At 36.8% G+C, this 16830-nt stretch overlaps 1 protein-coding gene across 1 annotated transcript; it reads left to right on the top strand.

Annotated features, from left to right (window-relative positions):
• The first annotated feature begins 652 nt into the window (after positions 1–652).
• On the top strand, positions 653–16828 carry fhad1 (forkhead associated phosphopeptide binding domain 1). The gene is given in 29 exon segments (XM_039681144.2): positions 653–1604; positions 1757–1858; positions 2025–2231; positions 2509–2668; positions 2766–2860; positions 2978–3208; positions 4074–4197; positions 4801–4931; positions 5024–5092; positions 5503–5610; positions 5685–5750; positions 6327–6479; positions 6587–6782; positions 6908–6978; positions 7068–7166; positions 7418–7507; positions 7966–8317; positions 8569–8668; positions 9539–9645; positions 9726–9885; positions 10056–10149; positions 10486–10636; positions 10743–10825; positions 11178–11273; positions 11367–11593; positions 12099–12267; positions 12662–12742; positions 13220–13264; positions 13266–16828. Coding segments are annotated over 28 exon segments (3699 nt in total). The 5' UTR covers positions 653–1604; positions 1757–1762; the 3' UTR covers positions 13404–16828.
• Positions 16829–16830: the final 2 nt, after the last annotated feature.

The following is a 16830-nucleotide window of genomic DNA, read 5'->3' as shown; positions in this document are numbered from 1 at the left end:
TAATTCATCGGCTAAAGTGCTGTGGGTTGAGGGTGTATTATAAAGTTAGTTACAAATGACGAGGTAAACATTGCTCTAGCACTTTGCCTGCTATAGCCTACAGACTGTGCGATTTCGGAAATCCTATATAAGATCATACACGCATACACGCGGATAGCTCAAAATGCGTAGGGATAACACACCACTTGACTCGAAAGTGGCCTGTATGTTTACGCAAAGTCATGATGTCATGTTGAACATGGATGTAATAAAATTGGGTATGACATGCATGTAGACTTTACTATGATCATCAGCATGAGCTAATGTTAAACATAGCTAATATAGCAATTTTAATCACACTGAAAAAAACGAGGAGGAAGCGAAAGAGGAGAACATGGATATGATCATAGCTAGGGAAAAGAGGCCAACTTGGCATGTAAATTTTAGAGCTTGAAGTAGGCCTAGTTTTAAGTTTTAGCGGCATGTCGCGTTCATCAATAGGCCATTTCATGTTGCATTTTTAATGGCTAGTTAGTAAGTAGTGGACGTAGGCAGGGGCATATCTAGAAGATTCGGGGCCCCTTGAAAAAATCTTGATGTGGCCTACAACCCTCCACCAATATCAAACAAAATAGATGAGCATGGACACCACATATAACAGAAGATGGTGCTGTTGTTGTAAAACCTTGATTTTAAAAGTTAAATGTTTATATAAAAAATAAAACTAACAAAAAATATATATGATTAAAGAAAAAATATTGATAAACACGTCTTTCGAATGGAAATAAATAAAAAGCAACAGAACTTAAATTACGTCCAGTTCATCATCAACACGCCTGACCGTGAATCCCGCGATATCCGCCTCTGATCTCGCAGGTGTCAGATCCAGACAGTACGAGAAGAGAGAACTGTTACCTATCTTCCCTGCACTTTTTTCACTTCTCCCCTCACTGCAGCCGTCTGGCGCTCTTGCATAGATTTTAGGCATGGCGCATCTCAAACAACCCTGTTGATTTCTGACACTGTATCCATAGTCGCAGGAGCTCTTAGAAGCTCTCACTGTAGGCTACAACGTATTTGACTAGGAGGACCACTGTTTGTGTTTAGGACCGCCTGGGACCGTTGACAGGACAGGTTGCACTTTATCACTTCATTATAGGTTTACAATTCACAAATATTTACAAATTATGTATTTTAAAACGTGTTTAGGCTACCTCGCACCGCCAAAAATGCGCAACTTAGCTCGGTTACTGACGTGACGAACCTGATATAGCCAATACAACAAGTACCTAATATTTGAATAGAACGAAATTTAGAAATAAAATAAAAAGAGCATAGTCTATATATTTTAATACAAAATTCAATTTATTTTGACAACCTTCGTTCAAGAACCAGCGCGTGCTGCGCGTCTCAAAAGTTTGCAGGGTGGAACCATGGGTGGAACTGAAAGATTGACGTCTGCTCACCCAAACAGCACGGACTTCACGCTGTGTTGAAGGCGGGGCAATACTCTTTTGACGTTGCCATGACACTCGTACACAACCTATTTAGAGAAAGCAAGAAACATGCCCATGAGCAGCAGGGTCGTACACAGTTTGGACGAATGCAGATGAAAACTCGTACTGGTGAGTTGTCAAGACACAATCATTGCAATCTACAGTATAAAAAAATGCTGGTGCCTATATTATGTTCTCCAAGTAACGTATAGGTTTTAAAAAAGACACAGATTCATAGAAATTCAGTAAGGGTTGAATTTATAGTTTTCTCTGCACTTAAGGTTGAAATGAGGGGTTACCTCAAAACTCTAAACTGGGTATTTAAACTCCAGCCTAAAAGAACTACTATAGGAACACACAAAGACTCTGACCTCTGTCTGCAGGTACTGTTAAACTTTATTTATTTCCCAGATGTGTCCAAATGTCAATTCACAGAGTTATTGATTCAACATTTAATTATGTATCTTGGTGAGATGTTGATCTGATGACATTCTGATGATGACAGTCACTATAATGTTTTTTTAATTGTGTCTCATCTCATCTACTCAGAATAGTGGGGTAGATGAGTGTCATGCCACTATTGACTGGTGTGAAGCGGACAGCTGCTATGTTATTCGTGACTTGAACTCTGCCCACGGGACGTACGTCAATGACTGCCGGATACACAATGCCACTGTGCGCCTCACTCCGGGAGACCGGCTTCACTTTGGCTATGGAGGATCAACCTATGAGCTCTCCACTGACAGCGAAAAATCAGTAACATTTTTGATGTGTTTGAACAGAAAAGAGAAATGACATTGTGTTTTTTTGTTTATGTTTTTGTGTATTTTTATATCCGTTTTGTTTCAGTAGCATTTTATATTGACTTAAGTTCAAGTTCAAAGACACAGAACTTATAAAAAACATGTAATATAAAACATGTAAAACATGTAATGTACTGATTCAAGTTTATATGAAATAATTATGTAATAAATAACAATCTAAAATTTATATTTAAATACTTTTTTTTTTTTTTACCTTACTCCATGTACAGTTTCCTCTTCTGGCTGCCCAGTCTCCCATTCCGCAGGCCTGGGTACGAGCTCGGACCCCTTCTGTTTCACCCCATCCTCCCACCAGACCTCGCCCCATGAGCGCTGGGTCTAAACGGGGTCCAAATAAACCTGATCGCAAAACCCAGTCCAGCAGACCAGGTAGCAGTTAAAGTCTTTTTTTCAGCACACAAGTACAAAATGAAGTGTTAGTTTATTTCAAACTGAATCCATTTTTTATTTTTATTTTTTTTTGCAGGAAGCTGGAGTGGTAATACAGGGAAAGTATGTTATTTAAGAAGTAAGACACAACCTCACAATTCTCAAATCATTAACTCCTTGCCAATGGAGGAGGTGAGTGTAACATCCTGTTAGTGTCTGTCTGCTCACTGGACCATCCATGCAATTGTTATGCCATCTCACAGGGCTAAAAAGCTTAATCAATACACTGATAACTGTGATCTTTCTCAGGAGGAGAGGTTGCATTGGCCCGGAGAGGGACACGTTCATGTGTCTGTATGCTTTGAGGATGAGTCCCAAAGGAAGGATGATGTGATCATGGCCCTGAAGGAGGAAGTGTCAGCTCTGAAGCTCCAGCTGTCTCAGAAGAAGCAGGGTGATCCAGATGTCACACACAGACTTTGCTGCCTGGAGAGTGACATCAAAGAGAAGAAAGATCAGATACAGCAGCTAAAGGAGCAGGTGTTTGCTTTGTTACATTTCACTTTACATTATTTATTGTTTTGTGACTGTTTTATGTAATGGATGAAGCATCAGCCTCAGGAACAGGGGATTGTGACTTCAAGTCTCATCTATTTTGAAGGAGTTCAAGATTAGTACTAACTTAGATTATATCAGTCGTCTGCCAATAGCAGCTCATTCATAGTCATATACAAATACAAAGGCTACTGGTTGTAATTCACAACAACAAAAATAAGGTGCCCTTTTTCCTGCCATTTGAGTTACAACTTAATTTATATGGCAGTACAGTAAAAACTTACATTGGGTAAGTATGGGATTAAGAGCCCCAATTAAGTTACAGGATAAGAATGCGATCACAGAGAAAACTTCATGCGTTGCCAGATATGCTGATGTCTTATCCAGAAGGCCACTGGTCCATGAGAAAGCATCTACTCTGTAGCAAAAATACCCATTATTCACTGTAAAAAAAAAAACTTTTGATGATTAGTAATCACAACATTTTTTCTTTTGTCAAATCAACTTAAATAATTTATTTAGTTCAGATAACATATAATTTTGAGTTTCTGATGATTAAATCATTCTCCTTCATTGTATTAACTCACTTTTTCCATTTCAATGAACTTAAAATTTTAAGGAAACCAAGTTACTTACTTTTTTTAAGTTAAAGCAACAATATTTTTTACAGCGTATAATGTATCAAGATTTAGTATTTATTTTTTGTTTAAAGATTAAATGTAAGAGAGACACATTTATTTGATAAAGCTATTTATTCTTTCTCGAAAATCCCTTGGAAATCTTTCATATGCTATTTAATATAATTAACTGCCGTGCATTTTTGAAAGCTTTATCTCTTTAATGGATATAGATGCTGGAACTTCAGGGACGTTCTGGAGAGATGCTCAGACAGGCTGTTACTGAGAGAGATCAGAAGATACGTAGTCTATCAGAACAGATGAATAAACTGAAGAATGAAAATAATTCCTCTACAGGTATGATGATGATATTATATATTATGTATATTGTTTTTTAATTAAATATGATGTATTAAAATATAATTATATTATTAATATTAATATTTTTGTGATATATCCATTTGTATAAATGTACAATTGTAAGTATATACAATAGTATTATTTTTATACTGCCTTTGATATACACAGACACATCTATGCTGTTCTTTTGAGCTTTCTATTTATCAAAAAATCCGAAAAGTGTATAACAGTTTAAGCAGGAGAACTGTTTTCAACATTAATAATAATAAAACAATTTGAGAAAGATCATGTGACATTGAAGACTGGCGTAATGGCTGCTTAAAATTCAGCTTTGCCATCACAGGAATAAATTCAAATTAAAAAAGCAGTTCTTTTAAATTTAAATAATTTTTGATAATACTGTAGTTTTACTGTATATTTTTAATTGAATAAATGCAGCCGTGGTGAGCTGACCCCAAACCTATGGACATTTGTGTAATATTAAGATTCACTTATATTGTTGTAGTGAAATTATCAAGAACATAACTGTTGTATATGGCGACCATCCTGTTAGATCTGAGCAGGTAGTTACTCTGTGTTTTATTTCAATTTTTGATTCAGCGTTGATTAGCAGTTTGCAGAGAGATGTGTCTGCTCGAGAGAAACAGGCTCTTAAACTAGCAGCTGAGGTGGACAAACTTAGACAAGATGTGAGACACAAAGAAGCCAAGCTCACAAGCATGATGGACAAGGTTCCTGCATCAGCACTTATGTTTTAATGATGCTGTTTTTATGTTCTATCAATAAACTTAACAGTTTCTATTGTTTGGTCTGGTTTTAATAGTTGAAAGACTCCCAGAAGCATCAGAATGAGTTACTTTCCAGGAAGAGTGAGGCAGAATCCCTCAAAAAAGTGAGTTTTCAGTTTCACTCACATCCAATCCTGATCTCCTGTAGTAACTTTTTCTTAGATAGCAACAGATCTGGTTAACATGTAGTCAGTAACTATATCATAATCATTCTGTTGTCTGACAAAAAATATGGAAATGAGAACAGTTTTATTGGACATTCAGCTATATATTATATTAAAATTACAGTATGTGAGCATGGATGAGGAGAGAAAACAGATGTAAATTGCTGACAATTGTTGTATTATGTCATCTAGTGATATTTAACTGTTTTGTGCAGACATTAGCTACTTTCCTTTGAAATTATTAGGCAACACTGCTCCAGAGACTGATGTCTTATCCATTAAGCCACTGGGCCAGGTAATGGCAGCTTATGTCTGATGTCCTGTATGTTCATGTTTGATGTGTGCTGTAGGAACAGGCTTCTCTGCTGACAGAGATAGACAGACTGAAGCAGTTTCATGAGCAGACGCAGCAAAGAGAACAGAGATTTCAAGCTGAGCTCAAACACACACAGTCAAGGGTAAGTGAAGTCAAGACAGGAACAGCGGTCTGTAAATTGTCTATTACTATAACTTATCTGACATTTCTTCAAAGTTTGACAGTTTTCGTAACCAGATCGTCAAGACTCTGCGTGTTTCTGACAAAGAATCAGATCAAAAGGTAAGAATCAAATATTTCAAGCAAATCGGAAGCCAAATTTCAATCTCAGCTTGAAGTTCAGGTTTATTTGCTCATTAATGATGTAATCTGCAACTCAACTTTTATCACATAAATTTAGACTTAAAATCTCAAGTCGTACCCCTACTACTGTTACACTTAAAGTATTCTTAAAAGTATACTTTTATTCACTATAAAGTGAGTCAATTTAGTCCCAAGCAGTATTGAAACAGTACACTTACAAGTATACTACTAGTACATTTGATATTAGTATATTTACTACATAAAGTATACTTAATAAAATGACCTTAAAATATACTTATTTTTTGTAAGCGTAGCAATGAAATAGAAAGAAGGATATAGCTGAGAGAAGGATATAGTTGGGAAACGGATATTGTGGAGTAGACCAAATTCTCTGCCATTATGTTGAAAAGAGTGGCCTGGATTTAAAAAAAAAAAAGTATTTTATGTCCCACCGAAGAAATAAAGTCATGCAGATTTGGACAGTCATGAGGGTGAGAAAACTGACAGAATTCTTTTGTTGTTGTGAAATTATTATTTTTATTTCCGATTTTGGAGGTGTTGGACTGTTTATCAGAGCTAATGGAACAGATGGAGATGTACAAAACCAAAGTGCAGGACTTTGAAATGAAATTCAAAGAGGAAGATCACACGCACAGTAAAATGTTGGATGAGACCCAGATATTTAGAGCCAGACTGCAAGAATGTCAGGTATTAGTAGGTGGAAACATTGATTACGCCAAGTAATGTTGTATGTTTGTGTGACAACAATACACATGTTGCACAGCTATATAATATCTCTCTGTGTTTGTATACAGAGTCGAGTACAAGATGCATGCATGGCGGACACAGTGAAGATGGAAATATCTGGGCTGCAGGTCATGAATTTGAGTCCTGCGCTCAGCTGGGTTCAGGAGCATTCGCTGTTCTTACTGAACGTCCTGCTCACAGTACTGCAAAATACTGCGGAGATGTTAAATACAGCAGGGGTTGATGTCTCTTTGAAGACTGGAGGTAAGAAACAGAAAGTTTAGGAAGATTCAAGCAGGACTGTGAAAAGCTAAGTGATGTTGAAATCACTATAGTATTTCAAAATATTGACTTTAGTCTGAATTATTGTTATCATTTGTTTTGCCTAGGAGTATCAGGTGCCTTACATATTTTATGCCAGGACCACAAGGACGTCCAATCAGAGCTCAGGAAACTAAAGGTATTGCAGCAAAGTCAGTTAAATAATAAGGAATCAAGCAATTTCATGTTTCATAAGAAACATGACTGTCTTTATTTCCTGTACTGAAGTCAGAGATGCAAAAGCTTCAGGAGACAGAGATGCATGGCAGAGATCTTCACAGCAGGCTGGAGTTCATGCAAAAGCAGTTTGAGCTGGAGAAACTTCAGGTGTTGCTGCCTCTCTCAAAACAACAAATGTAGTCTCTGAGACAAAGACCTACCGTATTGAGGGACGTTCTCAATTATTTTTCAGTTATAATTAGAAGTAAAACTCATTTTAGTTAGTTCCAATGGAAATTCATATATTATTGAAAGTGTTTCAGAGAACTGACTCCAAGCTAACAGACTAGATTGATTTAATGAATTAAATTTACTATCAATTTCAAGTTTCTCTTGACCTTTGAGCTTTAATGATGCAGGCAGCCGAGGGACACAGAGAGATGAAAAACACACTAATGCGACAGCTGGAAGAGGTTAAGGATGACCTTCGGTTAGTGAGACAAAATGAGGTGAGTTAAAATTAACAATTGAATTCATTCCCTGAAATGAAATAAAACTGACCTCAACTTTCAACATGTGCTGCATCGCCATATTCTGGTTTCTGAGAGTCTAGTTTCCCAAGTTTTTATCCACATGTCTTAGTTCCCCGCATATAGCCACATTGGTTATTTGCTTCTCCCTTTGACACATATTGAAGCCAATTGCCACCACATAAAAAAAAAATATCATAATTATATAAATATTGCTGCATCATAATAACATAACAACAAATAACATATTTTATTTACTTTTTTAATTCATAATGATGTTTTTTATTCATAATTTTGACTTTTTATTGTCATAATTCATAATTAGGATTTACCAAAGCGTACGTTTTCTTGTGTGATTGAAATGGGCTTTTATATGACACAGAACCACAGTGACAAAAAATCAAAACTCCATGACAATAACTTTATTGTCTTCCAAGAGTGCCTTGCAGAGGGAGATAGAGACACGCAAGACTGAGTGGCAAACCAAATTTGAAGAAGCCAAGATACGAGAAGCAGAGTTGAAAGAAACACTGCGTGAATTCCATCTCAAAGAGGAGAGGAACGAGAAGATGAAGCAGTGTGAGGAAAGAGAGGCGAAGGCCCTGCAGAGAGAAGCTGAAGAGGAGAGAGAGAAACACAGGGTCGAAGTAGAGGAGTACAGGGAGCAGGTGCGACAGCACGCATACACCATTGTTGCTATGGAAACACGAATAAACAAGGCTCAGCAGATTGAGGAAAGATGGAGAGTGATTGATGAGGAGAGGGACTCACTGAAGGACCAACTCAAAGGTTGGCACAGCCTCTTATTCATAAACACGACCAGCAACATTCAGAATTTCATTGAAACTTATTTAAAATAACTTAGCTCACAGAAACATGTTTGTTTTACATTGTTTTGAAATGCTGCAGTTTTTTGTATTACACATAGAGGGCAGCTTCTCAAAAGTATTAGCTAATTAAAACTAATTTGTGTAACAGATTTTGTGTGTCCTACATATGTGTTCATTATCATGTTTACCCTTGTTGTACTTGTCTCACAGAGGCGCTCGATAGACTGGAGGGCTTTGAAAGCAACAGCACGTCTTGCACATCAGAAAAACAGGAAAACTCGGAACTGGATCAAACCATAAAATCCCTCCGGTATCACTGCAATACCCATCATCCAAAAACTATGTTGTATATTATTATTCTAAGTATTTATCCATTAGGACTTCCCCAAAACCAGATGCAACAGCTCTGCGCGATTTATATATTGCAAGTTACTTTGTAAACAGATTTCCTTTCTCTGTCATCACATTCACCGTGAGCAGAATAATATACATAGTGTGCTCTTGTTAATGCATAATGCATGCCTTATTCATGCATTATTTATGAAACTCTTGCTCAATAACTAATTACACAGTCCATGTTTCACTCTTTAAATCATTTCATAGATCAGGCTCTGTTAAATTGGAGCTGCAAATATGTCTCTTTTTTTGTCTCAGTCAATATCTTAAAATCTTCTAATTTATTTAAAATTATAATGATAACCAAATACCATCTATACATCATTTATTGTTATGTATTTATAAAAGACCACAAGTGTTTATTCTGTTAATGGAATTCTTATTTTTTGTGGAATATTGCAAAAGTTATTATGAATGATTTATCCGTGCAAATCAGTATTATTATTTTTTAAATTCATGTGCCCCTGTAGTTTTTAATCAAAATAACTTCCCCTCCCTCCTGCAACAACATCTCTTCTCTTCTCTGATGATGAGTTTACCAGCGTGAAGACAAGACAATCTGTCACTCTCATGATATCTCAGCAATATAGCAAACCACAACGATCTAATCAAATCCCAATGGACAAAATCCTACATTTTTTCTTGTTTGAGAGGCCATTTCACTCGGACATGCCGAACTCAACTTTCTAATCTATACTGTATGCTATACTGATCATCATACTCAATCTACTGTTTGCAGAATATGTTCTTGAATTATTAATGCAGTATCTAATTTGTCCTGCAGGGCATCTCTGGTCTCATCCCAACAGGAAGTGGTCAGTCAGAGTGAGATCATCAATGCCTTAAGTTGTGACCTGGCCCAGGCTCATGCTCGGCTCTCTGACATGACAGGTCAGACACAAAGCAACACAATCGAATACATCTGCATTCTGTGTTTGTCTTTGTTTCTTACCAAGTGTCTGTCTGTGCAGGACAACTAAGTGAAGAGCAGAAGTTGGAGTTGGAGAGTCATAAAGCTTTAGTTGTAGACCAGAAGATTCAACTGAGCATGCTCACACAGAAGCTTACCATGATGTCACAACTAGTGGAACAGAAAGATGAAGTAACAAAGAATCTGGCAGAAAAACTGAGGTACGACCAAAAAGAAAAATACACATACTATGGCCTCAAACTCATCTTTGCATTATAAAACAATTTATCAAACAAAGTAGTGTTTTTTTTTATTTTTTGAAGATTGTCTGCTAAATTAATCCTCAACATGTGAATGTATTTCTGAGTAGATATTGTTCCATTTTTGTTAGACAAACTGAGGAGGACCTGAAAATTAAAGCAGCAGCATACAGAGAGATGGAGAACACAAGCCTTGTTCCACTTCAGACCTTAAGAAACACTAAAGTGAGATCGGCAACAAACTGGACAAACATTAACAAAACTGAAATTACCTATATTTAGACATATTTTATGAAAAATCGAGACAACTTAAGAAAAAGATGTTCTGTGTTACATGCTTAAAGATGTTTAAGTGGGATGATAATGCAACATTGATGTGAGAAACGTGAGAACGCACAAGAGACATTTTAAAAACATTTAAAAATCTTACCGACCCCAAAATTATTAATGGTAGGGTACATTCGCCAAAAAAAAAAAGGAGAATAAGGGGTCACAAACATACGGACTCGCATAGATCACACATGAACACTGCTAACTGTTATATGGATGTTGTTTTCTCAGGATGTGGCACTCATGACAGCTCCTAATGATGTCATTAATCAGGGGTCAAAACACAAAGGTCATCGCGGTGAGGAAGCGATACTTCAACAGCAGGAAGGTTTGCGTGACATGAGGGAACGAATCAGAGCTCTAGAACAGAAGTGGCCTAGCAGTGAGTCTTGCAATCCCTTTTAACTAATGATCAAACTTTTGGATTTGGTGATCCTGATCTGATCTAATTTCCTAACATGATCAATTTTCTTCTGTGCGGTTTACAGAGCGCCTGAACCAGCAGGGGGAGCCAGAGAAGCAGAGTCGGATGAAGAGATCTGCATCGCAGAGGGGATCCATAAGTTCTGTGGTAGTAGCTTCACTTATTCTATATATAACAGTACTGAAATACATATGATAGTATATTCACAAAATATTTAAAGTTTTGCACCATTTCTAGGTCACTAATCAGAGATGCAAATTTGTGACACAAACTGTGAATCATATTGAACGGAACATTTGATGTTCTTGATTCCATTGAAGCGCAAGTCGCTCTTTGGATCATTCTCAAATCATGCTGGAGAACGTGATCATCAGGTTTTAAACAAGCTTGTGGAGTTCAAGTAGTTCAAGTGCTGCTGTTAATAAAGCAGAAGAGGGACACTTTCTGACATCCGTGTTCATTTTTCTGTGTTTTAAGTGTGCTTATTTTACACATACAGAGTGCTTTTGGGTTCCCTGAAGCTTTGACCGAGGCAGCACGAGAGCGCACAGCCAGACTGGACATGTCTGATGCTCTGGAGCTCAGTGAGAGAACAGTGAGTGACATATGGCACGGAAAATCAAACTAAATTTTGTGAAAAGAGCATCTGTGGCCCTGAGATTGTGCTCTCTTTGCGTCTTTCGTTTAGTACCTAGAGCTAGTGCAAGTGCTGCGTGAGGCTCTGGAGCTAAGTGATGGTGAGATGTCAGGTTGTGCTAGTTTAAAGCACATACCTCCTAATCAGAGACAGCACATAGTCTCTATGAGACAAACAGACCTGGAGATTGTGAGAACCTGCTTAGAAAAACAGAACTCCCAGAGCCAACAGCAACAACTACTGCTGCAGGAGAACCAGAGAGAAATACACACACTCAGGTGCAAATAATAGGAAAAACACAATAAGTCTAATTTCAAAATAAAGTTAAATAATAAATGTGTAATAAATGCAATGTACATGCACTAATGTTCAAAATTTTGGGGTCCTATTTCTTTCTTCAAATAAATGACATTTTACGTTTACTTTTATGCAATTGGGACTTTTATTCAGCGAGGATGCATTACATTGATCAAAAGCTTTCTATTCCAAATATATGTTGTTCTTTTGAGCTTTCTATTCTTTAAAAAAATGGAAACGTATTATGGTTTCCACAAAATTATTAAGCAGCTTATTAAAACTATTAGTAATATTTATTATTATTATTATTATTTATTAGTAGTATTCTTTTGATAATAGTGAATGTCTTTTTGAATGTCAAATTAGCATACTAGAATACATACAAGAGTAATTACATTTGAAAATATATTAAAATAGATATTATATTACTGTAAATTAAAGTTTTTTTTTTTTTTTTTGTCAATCTATGTTGTGTCTTTCTCTCAGAGAGAGTCAGGTGCTGGGATACGAGACACAGGGCGAACTTGAGAGTGTGAAGGCAGAACTGGAGGCTCAGAGACAAGAAACAGACCAGCTTCGCCAGGCTCTACAGGAAAGCATCAACCAGCTGCAGAGAAAACAGCAGGAACGCAGTGCAACCAACAGAAATAATAGGGTATCATAGTGAGAAAGTCTGACTGATACTAACTCTGTGACAGAGAGAAAAAAAATAAAAAGTCAAAAAGGTGCTCTACACCAAACTTACATGTAGCTTGCTGTTGATTACCTCAGAAAACAGTTCTGATTCTTAACTAAGTTTGTAAAAACACAATCCAACTATTGCATTGCCGGTTAGAAAGTCTATGGTACCATGATACTTTTACTTACAAGTTAATTGATTTATTTACTCACTCACTGGTGCTTATTTTAATGCATGCTGGATAAGTCATACTTATCCAATAGACATTTTAAACATCTCAGATACACCATCTCTCTCTCTATAGAGATCCACCTTTAAGTGGCTTCATAGCTCAAACAAGTGCCGTCTATAATAAATGCTTTCTCTACAGGGCTTTAGTGCAGAGAGAACTGGCAGAAGCAGTAGAAGAGTGGGCCATCACAACTGTATACCAAATGAAAGCTATGAAAAGGTACACTCAATGGCAACAGTGGGTTAGAATCAGTGACTTAAGTAGTGTGTGTGTGTGTGTGTGTGTGTGTGTGTTTGATCTTCAGGACATATGTACGGTCTAAATCTATGCTGTTTGCCACAGGCTACCTTGGGTTTTATAAAGAAACTCCACACTGCAATTAATAGATTTTTAGCAGCACCAACAAATTTGATCTTTCCTGAGCTCATAATCTCAGCGCTATAAATGGTGCTTGAATCTGTTCCTGTTTGTTTGATGTTAGACCTATTAAAAAAAATGCAGACAAATACTTTCGACTCCCACAATAATGTAATGTTCATCTGGGGGTGTTTCTTAGCAAATATTTGCATACTATATGCTATATAGGGGCCTGTGTAAGTCCCCCCTGTCCCCTGATATTGTGGCATATTGTGTAATTATTTTATTCAAATGTAATCATTATATGTCAGACCTAGATTTTACTGTTTGTGTTCACAGGCCCCTGCAGTGAAGAAACGGATTTCACAGATGAAGCCAAAAGAGAGAGAGAGAGAGTGAGGTAAATAATCTGAATAAAGAAATGGGGCAGAAACAGCAGATCTGTTCAGTGGTGTCTGATTTGGTCAGCCCTCTGCGAGCCCCAGAGAGCCCCCAAATCCCCCTGCTCACTGAGGCCCACTGACATGGACACAACTTAAGACCACCTAAAATGATGTACTGTGGATTATTCACACTTGGGTACAGTGATCAACATTTTTTAATATTAAATGATGTTATAATATTTCTTAATAGTGTCATTTTATTATAGTATGTGTGCTTTATTAAAAAAAAACATTTTTTTTGGAAGGCTGCACCCTCAATTTGACTGAAAATGCAGTGGAATAACCAATATTGTGTTTTACTAATATAAAGAAATGAGCCTAGATAATAGGCTTTTCTCGGGTGTATCTTTTTAAGCAGGGTTCTTTATTGCTGTTGCATTGTCTGCTTCGTCCAAAAATCTTTGCCAAGTTTGTCTAAGGCAGTATACAAAGTAGTTGATATACCTTTCAAGGGGGAGGGGTTACATAGAGGTGGAGACAGTCTGAAACAAAGTTTTAGAACCTGCTCAGCATGAGACCCAAGAACTGGACGGGGCTGGACAAATGGTCTCAGTAATGAGGTATACAGGTTTTCAACCCTGCTCAGCAGGGCTTCCCACACTGAGACAGGATCCCCAAGACAAATAGTCTTAATTTAACTTGCAATAGAAAGATCAGGACAGACAGGAACAGGCAGGTTTGTGACATTTACTGTAGTTAAAAAAATTCACACTAATAAACTTCTTTATACTATAGTATTGGACATCTAAATTAAACATTTAAATAATTTTTTTAAATCCTACAAAACCATACAAATTACGTTTTAAATGTATTGTTGCACAATGTTTATTACAAGCCCACTGGGGCTTTAACATTGTTGAGGGCAAAATGCCACAGGTAATTAGATCTGTGATTTTACACAGATATGAGACATGAAAACACAGTAACTCGTTTAGTGGGGCATAGCCCGTGAATGCCCTTGCTAATGTGGATTTCTGTCTATGTAATAAACATTTTGCAAAAGAAAACCTCAGGATGTTTATTATAAATAAAGTAAGACAGAAACTTTTTCCTTAGCTGTAGGCAAAGGCAAGCGCATTTCAAATCAGTGCTTCTCCAGGGAGACTAGTGCTAAATTGACCCACTATTTTAGCGCCGTCTGCTGTTTTAGAAGAGGAAGTTGTATTTGCGAGAAAATCTGCCTGGACATAGGCTATAAGTGAGAAAACCAAGCCGAGAGATCTCACAATCGTAACAGACAGATTTGCATTTGTTTGCACTAGATTTGGTATTTGTTGCATGCAATTTTGTAGGATGGTTTGTATTTATTTGTGAAACATTATCTAGGCTCATTTATTTATATTTGTAAAACACAATATTGGTGACTAAACCACGTTTTCGCTCAAATTGACCTTTTTTTGCAAATTGTTTTATGTTTGTTTGCGAGTCAAATTTTCCTTTGCAAAGCAAATCGAGTTTGTTTGCAAAATGCTGGATTTGTTTGTTTAATTTTGGCACATAATTTGCTCCATAAAATTGCGCTGCGTACTCGTTGCACGCTGCTTCAGTGTCAAATGTAACATCACAAGTTCCTTGGCTTGTACTAGGCTCAAACGCAGAGGAGACAGAGCCTTTTCGGTGGTGGGGCCTAGATTGTGGAACAGCTTAGCAGCACAACTTAGGCCTGGCTTCTACTTTATCAGTTTTTAAATTGCTGCTGTAAAACCCATTTGTTTTCATTAGCTCTTAAAACTTGTTAATGTCTCTCCTCTGCAAGTGTACATGTAGTTTCTTAGCTGTTTATCTTCGATCCTTAGCTTTGCGCTTGACTGCACTTTGGTCAGTCTTGTGGCTGTTTTAAATGTGCTTTATAAATGTGGCATTGCCAATGAGTAAATCTCTGCATATCTAATTTTAAAGACAGCATATCTAAGGTATTAAAAGCCGTCAAATGGAAAATATCTGGTGTTTAACGACAAACATGCCTTTAGATTTAACTTTCTGTGGGATCACTTCCCAATTATTCTCCACAGCCTCTTCTCTGAGGAAGAATTACCGTAGTACTTTTTGTTCCTCACATCTGTTCCTTATTTACAGAGCCATCTGACAACAAGGTAGAGATTCAGAAAATATGGTGATGTATTACGTTAATTAAATACACTCATTGCTGTGTAGACAGGCATCAAGGGTACGTCTCCTCTCATCGTTTTGTCTGAATTACTGTCACACAACTCGGTTTGCTTGTTGTGGATAGAGGAGAATAGAAGAACATAATGGACAGTTTTAAATAAAGGAAGGCTCCTGGAAGTGATCATTAAATTTCATTATACAAGCAGATAGGATCACATTAAAGCATCTGAAGTACCCAATTTGCATTATCTATATTTGTTGACTTTTTTTTTTCTTTGAATGTAGAATCAGATTATTAGAAAAATACCAGTGGCCCACATAATATTTGAAATGATCCTCATCTTCCTCATTAGTGCTGATCACTATATGAAGTGGGTGGATGAATTCCAGTTAGCATCTGCTCCATTCAGACTGCTGGCTTCAATCCAGCACATTAGAGGATCAAGAGAGAAAAATCAGTTCAAATATTGAAACAGGGTCCAACCTTTTGTTCACGGTAATTCAAATAGTACAAGCTATGCTGAGCTCCCCAAACTGTCTCCTTCGATTAGAGAGCACTTCGCTGTGGCAAAATGTTGGTATTGCATTATCAGATTAGAGTCCTTACTTCAGGCTCATACTGCCAACAAAAAAGCCCACAAATATAACTTAATCAATCAATGGCATTTTTATATTATATTCATATTTAAGTAATTTTCTTTTTAAAAGGAAGGCAAAAAGGTATTAGGACATATTCTGGTTGTCAAATATAGTGAGACTTTATACATCCATAAAAATGAAGTTATCTTGAGACTGTTTAACAGTAGAAAAGGAGAATCGCCGGTGCAACACGTACATCTATTTGAGGTACATAACAGTGACTAACGTTTTGATGTAAAGTTACATCTTCATCAGAGTCCAGGAAGCACTTTTACACCCAAACATGATGATACCCTCAACTATTACCAATTCACCTGTCATTTTGGACTGTTTCAAAATAGTTCTAATCTAATCTTTTCACTTTTATTTGATCTCTGTCCCAACTTTTTTGGGGTGTGTTGCAGCCATCAAAATCAAAATTTGTTCATATTTACAAAATATGCTTGTCAGTGAAAACATTGGAAAACGTTTCTTTGTACTTTTGTCAGCTAATAAAAGTTTAAATAGAATGAACAAATCGCAGATTCTTGATTTTATTGCATTTTACAAAACTTTTTCTGATTTGGGGTTGTAATTATATTAACACAATATAGGCTACATTACATAACTGTCAGGGTGGGTTAAGAACTGGGCCAATAATGATATTGTTCAACGCATAATCTGTTTCTGTCATTGTTTTTTGTTGTGAGCCGTGTGATTTGTGTATAAATACCGGTGCATTCATGTACATACAAAAATCGAACTTCTGATCTTTTTTAT

This window comes from Pimephales promelas, chromosome 14 (genome assembly GCF_988280905.1).
Source record: "Pimephales promelas chromosome 14, fPimPro1.hap1.1, whole genome shotgun sequence".
NCBI classification, from domain to species: Eukaryota; Metazoa; Chordata; class Actinopteri; order Cypriniformes; family Leuciscidae; genus Pimephales; species Pimephales promelas.
Note: the sequence above shows the minus strand (reverse complement) of the source record. Positions and strands in the feature narration are given on the sequence as shown.